Raw genomic sequence first — 16,074 nt, 5'->3', positions numbered from 1 at the left:
GAGTCTTGCTCTGTCGCCCAGGCTGGAGTGCAGTGGCCGGATCTCAGCTCACTGCAAGCTCCGCCTCCCGGGTTCAGGCCATTCTCCTGCCTCAGCCTCCCGAGTAGCTGGGACTACAGGCGCCAGCCACCTCGCCCAGCTACTTTTTTTGTATTTTTTTTAGTAGAGACGGGGTTTCACCGTGTTAGCCAGGATGGTCTTGATCTCCCGACCTCATGATCCGCCCGTCTCGGCCTCCCAAAGTGCTGGGATTACAGGCTTGAGCCACCGCGCCCGGCCTGGTTTGCATTCTTAAAGTTATTAGCAGGGCCAAATATTTTATCATTTTATTTACTGGTGATCTCTTTGTCTGTCTGTCTGTCCATATCTTCCGCCCATTTATCTACTGAGGTTTAACATGTTTTTCCATTTATCAATTTTAGCATTAAAAAAATTAATTCTTTGCCATATTTTCTGTAAACTTTTCTTCTTTGCCTTTTTGAAATGTAGAAATTAAATATATCTAATAAAGTCTATCCTTCTTTTAATGTGATTTTTCCTAATACTTTAAATTTAGAAAGTCCTCCCTAGCCAGGATAGCCAGTAATCTAATTTTTCGAAAAACAGGCTGACTGATTTTCAAAAAACATTTAAATATCTTTAACGAAACTGGAATTTGTTTTGGTAAGTACTATAAAGTGATGATCAAAATTAAGTTTTCCTCCCAAAAGCTTACCAATTACGCCAACACCATTTATGGAATTAGACTTTTCTCCCTTATTGATTTGGTACTGTTAAGAAAATGAACTAAAGATCATACAGAAAATGTAATTTATTGATAAAAACCTCCCAAGGTTATACAGCTCCATACATAAGATTTAACACATCGAAACAGATTTATAGCCTTTTCACAAAATACATTATTTATACCTACTTGTTATACATAAATAAATAACAGTTTTGTCAAAAACAGAAAAATGTGAGCACTTGAATTTTGAAAGAGAATTTTCCACCATGCATGGACACATTTCATGGTATGAGAGAAAGAAGAGAGTGATCAATAATGAAGCACACTAGTGCTTTTTACCTTTTCAAAGTGATCATATACTTAACTGTTTTTATGTTCATAACATTTTTTGCAGATATAGAAATTAAAGCATACAAATTTTCAATGACTACCCAAGTTGCAAAATTATAAATAGTACCCAGATCTTTTAAGTCCTAACCAAGTGTTTTATGAAAATATAAACAAAACACTGCTATAACCACTAATTGTTAAACAGCAATTCCCTCCCCACTTCATTACCATCCCTCCACCTCTTCTTTTATTGGATCACTCCCTTTCAGCCTACAAATATACTGGTTTATTTCCCCCTGAAAACAATACCCTCGGCCAGGCGCGGTGGCTCAAGCCTGTAATCCCAGCACTTTGGGAGGCCGAGGCGGGCGGATCACGAGGTCAGGAGATCGAGACCATCCTGGCTAACATGGTGAAACCCCGTCTCTACTAAAAATACAAAAAACTAGCCGGGCGTGGTGGCGGGCGCCTGTAGTCCCAGCTACTTGGAGGCTGAGGCAGGAGAATGGCCTGAACCTGGGAGGCGGGGCTTGCAGTGAGCCGAGATCGCGCCACTGCACTCCAACCTGGGTGACACAGTGCGAGACTCCGTCTCAAAAAAAAAAAAAAAAAAAAAAAAAAACAATACCCTCTTGACCCCGTATCTTGCTTTGGCTACTGCTTCAAAGACTTCTGCTCCCCTTTACAGCCAGGCTTCAAGACAGAGTTGTCTATAGTGTCTGTCTCCAATTTATCTCATCTGATATTCTCTTATCCACTTCAATTGATCTTCTGACCTTACTATTCTCCTTACACTGCTCCTGTTAAGATCATCAAGGAGCTCCATCTTACTCTATCCAATTACTGGGCCCTCATCTTAATTGACCTACCAGCAGTATTAGACACTCTCTAGTTCTTTTTTTGATATACTTTTCTCATTCGGCTTTGAGGACATTACATGCACCTAGTTTTTCTCCCTCCATATTCGCTGTTTGTTCTTCATTCCCTTTGCTGGTTATCTCCTCAATTTTTTTTTTTTTTTTTGAGAGGGAGTCTGGCTCTGTCGCCCAGGCTGGAGTGCAGTGGCCGGATCTCAGCTCACTGCAAGCGCCGCCTCCTGGGTTTACGCCATTCTCCTGCCTCAGCCTCCCGAGTAGCTGGGACTACAGGCGCCCGCCACCTCGCCCGGCTAGTTTTTTTTGTATTTTTTAGTAGAGATGGGGTTTCACCGTGTTAGCCAGGATGGTCTCGATCTCCTGACCTCGTGATCCGCCCGTCCCGGCCTCCCAAAGTGCTGGGATTACAGGCTCAAGCCACCGCGCCCGGCCTATCTCCTCAATTTTTAAATTTTGGCGTGCCCATGTCTCTCAGTCTTTGGACCTCTTTTCTATCTTTACTTACTCCTTTGATGATACCATTTGGTCTCATAATTTACAATTCTATTAACTTTCAAATTTATGTCTCCAGCCTAGACCTCTCCTCTCTTTGAATGCCAGTGTGCAACATCCTTCTCAACATCTCAACTTACATGTCTTACAGGCATCCCACACCCATCATGTCCAAACTTGCACTTTTTTTTTTTGAGACAGAATCTTGCTGTATTGCTCAGTCTGGCATGCAGTGGCATGATAACAGCTCATTAAAGCCTTGCCCTCCTGGGCTCAAGTAATCCTCCCACCTCAGCCTCCTGAGTAGCTGATGCTACAGGAATGTGCCACCACACTCAGAAAATTTTTAAAAAATTTTTTGTAGAGATGGGGTTTCGCTACATTGCTCAGGCTAGTCTTGAAGTCCTGGGCTCAGGCAATCCTCTCACGCTGGCCCCCATAAAGTGCTGCGATTATAGGCATGAGCCATCACACCTGGCCAGTCAGAGCTGTACTCTGAATCGCAAAACTATCTGTGTAAAAAGCAATGACTTTTTTGGAGTTCCTCAGGCCCAAAACCATGTAAGTCATCCTTTGCTTGTCTTTCTCCAATACCTCATTATTCAAAGGATCAGCAAATCCTACCGTACCTATTTTCAAAACAGGTCCAAAATCTAATGTCTTCTCCCATTGCTATCACTCTGGTCCAAGCCACCATTCTACCAAATCTGAATTATTGGGACAGCCTCCACACTACGACTTCTCCTTCTATTACATCTGCTTTGCAGAACCAGGGTGATGTTAGTTTGGGGAGGAAGTGGAGCAAGATGGTGGAACAGAAGCCTCTACCAATTGTCCTCCCAACAGGAATACCAAATTTGACACATATCTACACAAAAGAGCACCTTGATAAGAAAGAAAAATCAGGTGAATGATCACAGTACCTGGTTTTATCTTCATATCACTGAAAGAGGTGCCGAAGAGGATAGGAAAGACAGTACTGAATTTCCAACACCACCCCTCCCTCACCCCCAGCAGCGGCTGCACAGTGCAAAGAGAGAATCTGTGCACTTAAGAGAGGGAGAGCACAGTGATTGGGGGACTTTGCATTAGAACACAGTGCTCCCAACACTGGGCAGAACTCAGCCAGCGCCCACAGAAAGAGTATTTACACGCCCTATCCAGAGAACTGCCCATCCCTGTGGTCAAAACTTGAGTTCTGGCAAGCCTCAAGCCTCACCCCCTTGGGATAAAGTGCTCTGGGGTCCTAAATAAACTTGAAAGGCCATCTAGGCCACAAGGACTGCAACTCTTAGGCAAGGCGAGTGCTGTGCTTGACACCAGTAGACTTGGGGGACACCTGGCTTAGTGAGACACCAGCTGGGGCAGCTAAGGGTGCTTGCACCACTCCTCCCCCAGCCCCAGGCAACACAGCTCATGGCTCTGAAAGAGATCCTCTCCCTTCCACTTGAGGAGAGGAAAGTGAAAAGATGACTTTGTCTTGCAACTTGGATAGCAGCTCAGCCATAGTAGGATAGGGCATTGGGCAGAGTTGTGAGGCCCCAGGCCTTAGCTCCCAGACATTTCCGGACACACCCTGGGCCAGAAGAGAACCCAGTGCCTTTAAGAGAAGGAACCAGTCCTGGTTCCCAAAGCAATCTACAGATTCAATGCAATCCCTATCAAAATACAAATGACATTCTCCACAGAAATAGAAAAAAAAAAACCCTAAAATTTATGTGGAACCACAAAAGATCCAGAATAGCCAAAGTTATCCTCAGCAAAAAGAATAAAACTGGAGGAATCACCCAACTTCAAATTACATTACAGAACTACAGTAACCACAATAGCATGGTACTTGCAGAAAAAGAGACACATAAGCCAACGGAACAGACTAGAGAACCCAGAAACAAATCCACACACCTACAGGGAACTCATTTTTGACAAAGGTGCCAAGAACATACACTTGAGGGAAAAAATGGTCTCTTTAATAAATGGTGCCAGGAAATCTGGATATCCATATGCAGAAGAATGAAACTAGACTCCTATCTCTTGCCATATACAAAAATCAAATTAAAATGGATTAAAGACTAAGATTTCAAACTATTAAACTACTAAAGAAAACACTGGGGAAACTCTCTAGGACATTGGACTGGGCGAAGATTTCTTGTGTAATACCCTATAAACACAGGCAACCAAGGCAAAAATGGATTAACGGGATCACATCAAGTTAAAAAACTTCTGTACCACAAAGGAAACAATCAACGAAGTGAAGAGACAACACAGAGAATGGGAGAAAATATCTGCAAACTACCCATCTGTCAAAGAATTAATAATCAGAATATATAAGGAGCTCAAACAACTCCTTAAGAATCTGATTTTAAAATGGGAAAAAGATCTGAATAGACATTTATCAAAAGATGACATACAAATGGCAAACAGGTATATGAAAAGGTGCTACATCACTGATCATCAGAAAAATGCAAATTAAAACTACGATGAGATGTCATCTCATGCCTGTTAAAATGGCTTTTATCAAAAAGATAGGCAATAACAAATAGCAAGGATGCAGAGAAAAGGGAATCCTTATACACTGTTGGTAGGAATGTAAATTAGTAAAACCAATATGGTCAACAGTTTGGAGGTTCCTCAAAAAACTAAAAATAGAGCTATATGATCCAGCAATCCCACTGCTAGGTATATATCCAAAAGAAAATAAGTCAGTATATCAAAAAGATATCTGCACTTCCATGTTTATGTTTATCGCAGCACTATTCAAAAGAGCCAAGATTTGAAAGCAACCCAAGTGTCCATCAACAGATGAATGGATACAGAAAATATGGTACATATACAGAATAGAGTACTATTCAGCTATAAAAAAGGAATGAAATCCTATCATTCCAAACAACATGGATGGAACTGAAAGTCATTATGTTAAGTGAAGTAAGCCAGGGACAGAAAGATAAACATCATATATTCTCATTTATTTGTGGGAGCTAAAAATTAAAACAACTAGGCTGGGCACAGTGGCTCATGCCTGTAATCCCAGCACTCTGGGAGGCTGAGGTGGGTGGAATACCTGAGGTCAGGAGTTCGAGACCAGCTTGGCCAACATAGTGAAACCCTGTCTCTACTAAAAATACAAAAAAAAATATTACCCAGGCGTGATGGTATACACCTGTAATCCCAGCTACTCGGGAGGCTGAGGCAGAATAATCACTTGAGCCTGGGAGACAGAGGTTGCAGTGAGCCGAGATCGTGCCACTGCACTCCAGCCAGGCCAACAGAGCGAGGCTCTGTCTCAAAAAACAAACAAAAACTGAACTCATGAGATAGAGAAAACAGAGTAGAATGACAGTTACCAGAGGCTGGGAAGCATAGTGGGTAGGTGGGTGAAGGATGGCTATTGGTACAAAAAATATAAAGAATGAATAAGATTAAGTATTTGATAGCACAACAGGATGACTATAGTCAATAATAATGTAATTGTACATTTAAAAGTAACTAAAAGAGTATATTTGGATTATTTGTAACAAAAAGGGTAAATGCTTGAGGTGATGGATATCTCATTTCCTGGATATAATCTTTAGACATTGTATGCCCGTATCAAAATATCCCATGTACCCAGCAAATATATACACCTACTATATACCCACAAAATTAAACATTTTAAAGAAGTTAAATCTGATGTCATTCCTTTGCTCAAAACTCAAAAATGACTTCACATCTCAGTTTAATAATCTGAAGTCCTCATAGTTACCCACAAGTCCTTACATGACCTAGTCCCCTGTTAACCTCTCTGATCTCATCTCCCACTCCTTGTCCTCTTGTTCACTCTACTCTAGTCACACTGGACTTCTTGCCGTTTTTCAGCCATTCACTTACCTGAGGGCCTTCGTCCTCACTGCTCCCTCTACATATAACATCTTTCCCTTAGATCACTCCTTTACTCCTTTAGGTCTCCAAATGCTCAGAAAGCATTTCCTGACTGATATTTTCGTATTAGTATCTAAAACTCCAACCACCTCCTCCCACCAAAGATGCTCCCTGCCCCACTTTGTCTCCATAGCACCTAATCACTACCTTATACTTCCTTGTTCTGTTTATTTAATACCTGTTTTCCTCCCACTAGAATGTAGGGCCCATGAGGATAGGGCTTTTTGTCTGATTCGGACACTGCTCTAACCTCAGCACCTAGCACCTAGAACAATGCTTGGCATGTAACTGGTACTCACTATATATTGTAATGAATGAATGATCAAAGAAATGACTGAACAGTGACATAAATGTTAACACAGGGATGGCAAATAGATTTCATATTAAATGCTAATTGCAAATGACTGAAAATAGACGCACGGATTAATGTGTACAGGATTCTGAGACCATATCAGCTTAGAGAGAAAATACAACATGACCGATTATCAATGTGGCATTCAGGTAGTCAATACTTGAGCATTAATCTAAAACTATGTAAAATGACATCGGCAAAAATACAAGATAAACTAGCTCACAGTACATAAAAGTATAATTACGCTCTGCAAGGTCCGTCACACGGATTTTGTTAGCAAAGATTAGTCAACAGAAAATGGTAGGCTAAGCAAGACTAACGAAAAACTATACTTAAATGTAATTAGGGAATAAAACAGACAAACAGTACTTCAGAGAATGTGAGAGGCTGTCTTTCACCCTTCTTGAAAGTAGTCCTACTTAGGAACAATTTAAAACATCCTTCTTACATGTTCTACTGTAATACAAACTTTTTTAACACCTAAAAAACTTACCTATATCATTTTTTTTAAAGTTTAAAAGGCACTAATCATACAACCCTTTCACCACTACAGAATACATTATTTTTCAGAATTAGGAATGCATGGCACTTACATTCTGTTTCATGCTTATAGGCTCCTAATGTTAGCTGACGAGATGTTGTCAATAATTGTTGCATCATTGCTGTTGGGTCTTGAAATATCTAATGGGATAGAATGAACAAAAACCCAGTAACTTCAAAGTTCTCCAACTTCAAATGCTTTTGAAACTATCATTATAGCCAGGCACGGTGGCGGGCGCCTGTGGTCCCAGCTACTCGGGAGGCTGAGGCAGGAGAATGGCGTGGGCCCGGGAGGCGGAGCTTGCAGTGAGCCGAGATCGCGCCACTGCACTCCAGCCTGGGCGACAGAGCAAGACTCCGTCTCAAAAAAAAAAAACAAACAAAAAAAAACAAAAAACTGTCATTATAAAATATTCTTACCATTTCATCATAGAACTCTGAAACCACTGTCTTTTTCCCCAGCATTGCATTGGTATCTGATTGAAACAGCTTTAGCAAATGATACAGGGTTACCTGTGAAATAAAAACAGATGTCACATCTGTGCAATGGTTTTTATCATCACAAGACACTGGCATTTTTCAAACTGAATTAGAGACTGAAGTAAGTATATACATGTCAAATTCATGATCTTGTTTCAACTGCAACTGATTGCAGCAAATCACCCAAATTTTCTGTACCTTTATTTTCCTAGTAGATATATTCATATCTACCTAACATGAATATTCTTTAGAGGCTAATGAAGAATCTGTTCAAGAATCTCTAGAGAGGAAACTATAAAAATAACACAAGATAAAGCTATAGAAATTAAACTGAGAAATCACTAAAAGATGAATTATTTTACTTACACAAGTAGGTTGTGACAACTGCTTTTGAAGATTAGAGTTTACAAATTTACTGTGGGGAATAAAAGATTTGATACTTTTAAAAGGAATGAAAAAGTTCAGTGAGGGCAAGATAATTTCTTTGGGGATCTATAAGATTATTACATAAATGACATAATAAATAAATAAAAAGTTGGTCAGTAATAATTCACTTTGGGAAGAGCAACATGTCTTCAAATACTTTAAAACAAGTATAGTAAGACATCAAGGGAAAAGCTTTGCAGCACAATGTGTGATTATTTTAGCAAAATAAAAGTTGGGAAAACATCAGAGTTCATGTTGAAGTTCTGAAAACCAGAGACCTCAAATAATTTTCCAAAAAGTTAGTTAACATAATTGCAAGAGAATGCTATTCTCCAAAAAAGTCACGAAATAGGGAGCAAGGAACGGTACACTGAAAAAGTCAGAAAATATAAAATTCCTTGCAACTGAATTTAAACAAGCACGATCAACTCCCCATAAAGACAATTTAGCTCAATTAATAGAGTGTCAGATTTCCCTGGACATGGCTCAGCAAACGGAAATATCCCACTTAAAGGACATCTTCCAGGCTCTAGATGATGCACTAACAATGTAGAAAGGGGAGGAGGGAAATACACAGAATTCTACTAAAATAACAGTAAAGACAGACAATCTGCAAAATAAGAGAGCATGAATTACATGTCAAATTATTTAAAGCAAATAACTTAACAAATTTCTCGAACAGACAGAAAGCAGATGAGTCTACCAAGAAGGATAATAAACAATAACAGAGAAAAACCACAACTTGAAAACTTAAGAAAACTGCCTCAGAGGTGGGAGCCAGAGCTCCCAGAAGCCCTACAGTGCTCCAAGCTCAGAATCGGCAAGTATCAAAGTTAAGAACGCTATGGGGTAGCTGGGCCTCTTGACCTTGCCTTCTCTTTCCACTCATAGGCAAGAAAGCATATTTACCTTTAGTGCCTAGAATTTTTCTCCCCAACAATGAAGTATGAAGAAAAAATAAGGACATTTCAGATGGGCAATGGCTCTGAAAGTTTATTTCTCAGGCATCCTTTCTGAAAAAAATTCCTTCAGCAAAATGTAAAAAGGAAACTTGGAAAGAGGAAGAAAAAGGATCATCTATAATCATTACGCACTGAAAGATACTATCTGAAGTTGAGAAATCCAACATTAGGGATTCAAATATATGAAATGCATGGGAGTGAGTAATTTCTAGACGAATTGAAAACAGGTAACTGTTAAAAAGTAGTTTTCTTGGAAAAGAGGTCAAAGATGGGATAAAGAAGACATTATGGGCTGAATTGTGACCTCCCTGCAAAAGGTATATTTTGTTTTGAGATGGGGTCTTACCATGTTGTCCCGGCTGGTCTTGAATTCCTGAGCTCAAATGATCCTCCTGCCTCAGCCTCCCAAGTAACTAGGACTACAAATGCAGGCAAAAGATATGAAGCCCTAATTCTCAGTACCTGTGGATGTGACATTATTTGGAAATAGGGTCTTTGTAGGTGTAATTACGATGAAGTCATTAGGGTGGACCATAATCCAATATGACTGGTGTCCTTCTAAGAGAAGAAGACACAGAGACCAGGGAGAAAGATAAGGCCATGTGACAATGGAGGAAGATATTAGAGATATGTTGCCAAAAGCCAAGGAACATCTGGGACTGGAAGAGGCAAGGAAAGATGCTCCCCTAAAGGCTTTGGAAAAAACATGGCCAACACCTTGATTTCGGACTTGTAGCCTCCAGATCTGTGGGAATCAACTTCTGTTGTTTACAGTTTATGGTACCAGAAAACTAATACAGAAGGCTCACATTTATTTCAAAAATCTTCTCTTAAAATCATGTGCACATCTGACTTTTATAATTAAAAAATTCTTACAATTACATCATAAAACTGTCCTTCCCTAAATTTATTATTCAGACTTCCAGAGGCATTCATGCAGATATAGGCAATAAAAACATTTCAAGACAGATGTCTCTAATTTTGAGTGCTGTTTGAAAATTCTTAGAACAATGAAACTGCCTATACTTGCCTAGAAATCCCTATTTCTAGGAATGAAAACTCAATTTGGCATTTTGCTTTTAGAAACAACCATTCTTTTTATAGTAGCTTGATCTGTATAATAGGTTACTGGGTAACAGAAGTAAATCACAAGTTACCTTCCAACCAAGTTGTCTTTCTTACACATTTTAAATAAACCTTCATTTGACATTTTCTGTAAGAGCCAACTATTGAAAAAGTACAATAGTTAAATAATACTAAAAAAAAACTACAATGTTTTTTAGAGAATAAAACTGAGGCCTATGTAGATCTATATGGGAATCTATTCAATAGATTAATCACTACAGCAGTGCAATAGGTTACATTGTTTTACCTTTCTAAGAGTGACTTCAGGAGCTGTCTCATAATGAGGTTACAGGATATAATGATTTCTTTCACAGATTTATTTTCCAACTGGGGATAAGGGGTAACAGATGAGGAGACAGGGAGGTAAGGCAGCATATTCTCAAAATAAAAATGAAAACAGAGCAATCTTACAAAGTTAAAAAGAGTTTCTACTCTAGTAACATCACGGGCTGCTTCTCTCTCCCTCTCAACATCTGCTGAATTCTACGCTCTCTTTTCCCTAATAAACAATTCTCAATAAGGTCAGTGTCTCATTTTTGTATCCTTCTCAGTCCCTTAAACAACATCTTGCAAATAGCAGATATAACATTTAATAATTTCTTGGCTGGTCATGGTGGCTCATGCCTGTAATCCCAGCACCTTGGGAGGGCAAGGCGAGAGGACTGCTTGAGTACAGGAGTTTGAGATCAGCCTGGGCAACATAGCGAGCCCCCATCTCTACAGAAAATAAAAAATTAGCACAGCGTGGTGGCATGCATCTGTGGTCCCATCTACTGGGGAGGCTGAGGCAGAAGGATTGTTTGAGGCCAGAAAGTGGAGGCTGCAGTGAGTTATGTTTATGCCACTGTACTCCAGCCTGGGCAGCAGAGTGTAACTCTGTCTCAAAAGAAAAAAAAAAATTCTTGCCAAACAAAATATAACAAGTGTGTTTTCCTGAAGGCCAACACGGACGGTAGGAGATCTAAAAACTTCATCACATGAAGACACAAAAAATGTTTAAATGAGCTATGGATGCTTACTCATGAGAAAAGGAAACTAATGTAGGAATAGTAATCAGTAAAAGGTTCAGGGAAGTGTAACGAAGTACAGCTTTCTTAAAACTAAAACTACCCCAACCTTGAATAGAATGTTTTACTTAGTGACGTAAGTTAATTCTCCACATTGGAGATATGCAAGCCCAAACTAGATTTTCATTTGAGAGATTGCCTAAATAAATTCCTACGTAGGAAGAGAAGAGTAAGTCTATGTCAATGGGTCCCAAATCTCACTGTGCATCAAAATCACCTGGGGTGCTGGCCTCATTCCAAACCTACTGAATCAGACTCTCCAAAAGGTGATGTCTAGGAGTTTGAATTTTTAAAAAGCACTTCACAATAATAAATAAATAAATACACAAGCACCTCAGGTGTTTCTGATGCAGCCAGTTAGGAACCGGTTTGCTGAAATACTGGTCCAGGTGATATTCCGCTCCTTTAAAAATACATACACAGTTTAAAAAATATAATCTGATAATTAAAATGTAAATGTCTGGTGCTAAAAGAATGATATGATTCTAACAAGATAAAATGGTGATGAATGTGAAAGCCTTGAAACTGGAGTTAAAACCCAGTCACATATGTGGAATGTGAGAGCCATTACTGAGTTTTGACCCTACGGGCTTAAGAAAAAAAAAAAAGGCCTAGTAGTTTTACTCAAAAGAAAAAATACTAGAAAAAGGTATGAATGCAAATATCTGGGTTCAAAAACTAGCTCTACCATAATTAACTGAGTGTTTTTGAGCAGTGACTTGACCTCTGGCCTTGGTATCCTGATCTCTAAAATGAGGATATCACAACCTAATATCCTTGCTGAAGGATCAATGCAAAAGCCTGGAGGGATTTTTTTTACATTATCAAGTAACAATCTGATAAGAAGAGATCAAAAGATGAAAAAGCCAGTGGCTATAAAAATAAAGACTCATAAATAAGATATAAAATGAAGCACTAGTACTGATGACAGTTTAAAAAAGCAAAACACTGTTTCTTAGGGTTTAACTACCAAAAACTATAAAAACCATTTTAAACAGCATGTGGGCTCAACTTGTTTATTACTAATAACCAAATGATAATAATAGTTTTAAGTATTTTTGCTGCAGTAATCATCTGATTTCCATGGTTTCTTTCCAATATATGTTCATATTATATGTTTTCTAAGGCACTACATTTAAAAATGAAAAACTTAACTCATGGCAAGATACATTGTGCCATAAATTTACATAAAACACATCTGAATGAACCCTATTCATTAAGTATATTGCATTTTCATATTTACAAAGAAATCTATTTTATATTTACAAAGATTAATGCTACTCACAGGTCTTTCATTAGGGTCAATGAAAAATATTTTGATGATTATTTCGAATTCACCCCATCCTGTTTCAGTAATTTCATATGGAGGTTTAGTAACAACTAAAGACAGAAAAAAATAGTAAATTATCGGTTTAGTTTTCTAGCCATTTTTAACTTTGGATATTGTGAATCAAAAGACTATATTGTACCTCTTAAAGGATTGCCATAACTTTCATGTAATTTAAACTGGATTTTCTTCACATATGCTGACATATCCTAAAATATAAGGAATTAATTAGTTTTATGATCTACAAATGAAAACTTGGAAAAAAAATACATTGAGCATATATACTTAATTTTATAAAAAACATACTTCCCTTCAAATTTTATGGAATCTAATTTTCTAAAAAATATGAATTATACCTGGGAAGCTATTTTGCTTTTTTTAAAAAACAAAAACAAAGGAAGGCTGTGTTGAATTCTTTCATAATTTGTAATATATAAAAATATATGTCCCAAATTCACTTTTTTTGGCAAATCTTGTTTTCATAAACCTCTATAGATAATATTCCAAATCAATTTTGATTTTTTTCATTAAAACAACAGTACATATTTGGTACTATTACAGAAATATAAGGCAAATCTATAGTTAATTTCAAAGAACAAAATTATATCACAAAGGCCAGGCACGGTGGCTCACGCCTGTAATCCCAGCACTCTGGGAGGCCAAGGCAGGTGGATCACCTGAAGTCAGGAGTTTGAGATCAGCCTGGCCAACATGGTGAAACTCCATCTCTACTAAAAATACAAAAAATTAGCCAAGCATGGTGGTGGGCGCCTGTAATCCCAGCTACTCAGGAGGCTGAGGCAGGAGAATCACCTGAACCCAGGAGGCGGAGGTTGCAGTAAGCCGAGATCACGACATTGCATTCCAGCCTGGGCAACAAGAGAGAAACTCCATCTCAAACAAACAAACAAACAAAAAATTATATTACATAAAGCTAAGGACAACTAATTTAAAGCAATCTAAGACTGTTGAGTACAAAAACTCCTCATTTTCTTAACTTTATTTTAAAGTACAGAAGTATATTCATTAGTTATGGCAAATAAAGGGGCTTCTGTTGGCAAACGTGGCTTTTAAAACATATAATTCATTATAGAAGAATAAAAAATGGAAAGCAATAAGTCACATTCAATAGTAATGTTTATTAACCTTTTAATTTACTTTTAGGAATTTTTAAATTACTTATATCTACATTCATATCTAACTTTATTATTTAAAAAACAAACTGGAATCTTACCATAATGATACCTTTTTTTTTCTGTAGAGATGGAGTCTTATTATGTTCCCAGTCTGGTCTCAAACTCTTGGGCTCAAGTGATCCTCCCGCTTGGGCCTCCCAAAGTGCTGAGATTACAGGAATGAGACATTTTGCCTAGCCAGTGGTTTTTAGTTATATTTACAGAGTCTCATAAGAATCACTACAATTAGCCGGACGCGGTGGCTCAAGCCTGTAATTCCAGCACTTTGGGAGGCCGAGACGGGCGGATCACGAAGTCAGGATATCGAGACCATCCTGGCTAACAAGGTGAAACCCCGTCTCTACTAAAAAATACAAAAAATTAGCCGGGCGTGGTGGCGGCGCCTGTGGTCCCAGCTACTCGGGAGGCTGAGGCCGGAGAATGGCGGGAACCCGGGAGGCGGAGCTTGCAGTGAGCTGAGATCCGGCCACTGCAGTCCAGCCTGGGCGACAGAGCGAGACTCCGTCTCAAAAAAAAAAAAAAAGAATCACTACAATTTTAGAACATTTTTATCACACAAAAGAAAGCCATATCCATTAGCACTTACCTCAATACTCCTTCTGCCCCACCCAGTAGCAACCACTTATCTATTTTCTTTGTCTATGGATTTGCCCCTTCTGGACATTTCATATAAATAAAAGCATATAACATGTGGCCTTTTTTATATCTGGCTTCTTTTACTTAGCATAATGCTTTCAAGTTTCATCCATGTAGTAGCATCTTTACTTTATCAGTACTTTACTTTTTATTGCCTGATAATATTCAATTGTATGGATATACCACATTTTATTTATCCATTCATCAGTTGATAGATGAATTGTTTCCACTTTTTGGCTATTATGAATTACACTGGTATCAATACTCATATGCAAGTTTTTGGGTGGACTTTGAAGGATTTTAAATGGAGGAATAATTTACTCACTCAATAAATATCAGTTAAATACCTACTATATACTGGCTATGTTCCAGGCATTAAAGACTCCACAGTGAAACAAAATTACTAGCAATCGGATGACACAGCAGAGCTGTCTTTCACATATTTTGATGGTCTTATTACCACATTATCACTTTAAGGATTAGCTGCTTATTCCTGAAACTCCTGATTAAATACTATGTTAACTTGAGACATGATGTTAGGAAGATGTACTATATTTATAGCATAATAATTCTTATCTGAATTTTAATTAGGAAACATTTTTGGAAAATTGAATTCTAGTATCATATGAAAATGACGGTTCTCTATTTTTTCAAAAACTTTTTGACAACATTCCTACAATGGACCAATTTTATAATCAGAAAGTTACTATAAAAAATTACAGGTTGTCTTTAAGCAAAACAAATTACAGACAACTTTAAGCAAAACGGTTACAGAAAAAACGAGTGCCTACCTCATTTCTATATGGTTTTACATATACTGTCCACTGATGAGTGTGCCCATCTTCTTCTCTTTTCTTTCCAAAATACCGAGCAACATTACCATAAACTATTGGTTTAACGATAGTAACACCCTAAAAGAAAAATAATTTTAAAATAAATGAACATTGTACCATTAGCTAAATAAGCAGAATAAGAGCTCTGAAAACCTGTTTTAAAGAATGGCAGTCTAACAATCTATAGTTTGCTTATAAAATGGATTTCTCTCAAATCAATTTCAGACACTTATCCTCATTTCATATTAACACAAAAATCACCAGAATAATTACAATGCTCCCTCTTTGAAAATGCTTTTATTTAAATTATCACATAAAGCGTTTTGAGAGTTTTGTTAAAAGAAATGCAAAAAGCCTTTTACTTAAACACCTGAAAGCTAGGCATTGAAATAAAAATTGCCAATTCTGACTGGCATCACCTGTGGTAATGTCCTTATCACCCAATCTGTGGCAGTGTTTCCCAAAGCATAGTGTAAATATTAAGAGTAATTTGTAAGGCCGGGCGCGGTGGCTCAAGCCTGTAATCCCAGCACTTTGGGAGGCCGAGACGGGCGGATCACGAGGTCAGGAGATCGAGACCATCCTGGCTAATACGGTGAAACCCCGTCTCTACTAAAAATACAAAAAAAAAAACTAGCCGGGCGAGGTGGCGGGCGCCTGTAGTCCCAGCTACTCGGGAGGCTGAGGCAGGAGAATGGCGTAAACCCGGGAAGCGGAGCTTGCAGTGAGCTCAGATCCGGCCACTGCATTCCAGCCTGGGTGACAGAGCGAGACTCCGTCTCAAAAAAAAA

At 38.4% G+C, this 16,074-nt stretch overlaps 1 protein-coding gene across 2 annotated transcripts in view; it reads right to left on the bottom strand.

The window, feature by feature from the left end:
* The window catches only part of YEATS4 (YEATS domain containing 4), a 25,227-nt gene that overhangs the window by 5,912 nt on the left and 3,241 nt on the right, over window positions 1–16,074 (bottom strand). Inside the window, exons 2-6 of one of the 2 annotated variants that reach the window (XM_025400976.1) lie at window positions 15,242–15,361; window positions 12,761–12,827; window positions 12,577–12,671; window positions 7,652–7,744; window positions 7,285–7,372 (exon numbers count right to left, since the gene is read on the bottom strand). In XM_025400976.1, coding sequence (XP_025256761.1) covers window positions 7,285–7,372; window positions 7,652–7,744; window positions 12,577–12,671; window positions 12,761–12,827; window positions 15,242–15,361 — 463 coding nt within the window. The remainder of the gene's footprint in view (window positions 1–7,284; window positions 7,373–7,651; window positions 7,745–12,576; window positions 12,672–12,760; window positions 12,828–15,241; window positions 15,362–16,074) is intronic. The other variant, XM_025400977.1, reaches the window with a different exon arrangement.

Source organism: Theropithecus gelada, chromosome 11 (genome assembly GCF_003255815.1).
Source record: "Theropithecus gelada isolate Dixy chromosome 11, Tgel_1.0, whole genome shotgun sequence".
In the NCBI taxonomy this organism is placed as follows: domain Eukaryota; kingdom Metazoa; phylum Chordata; class Mammalia; order Primates; family Cercopithecidae; genus Theropithecus; species Theropithecus gelada.
Note: the sequence above shows the minus strand (reverse complement) of the source record. Positions and strands in the feature narration are given on the sequence as shown.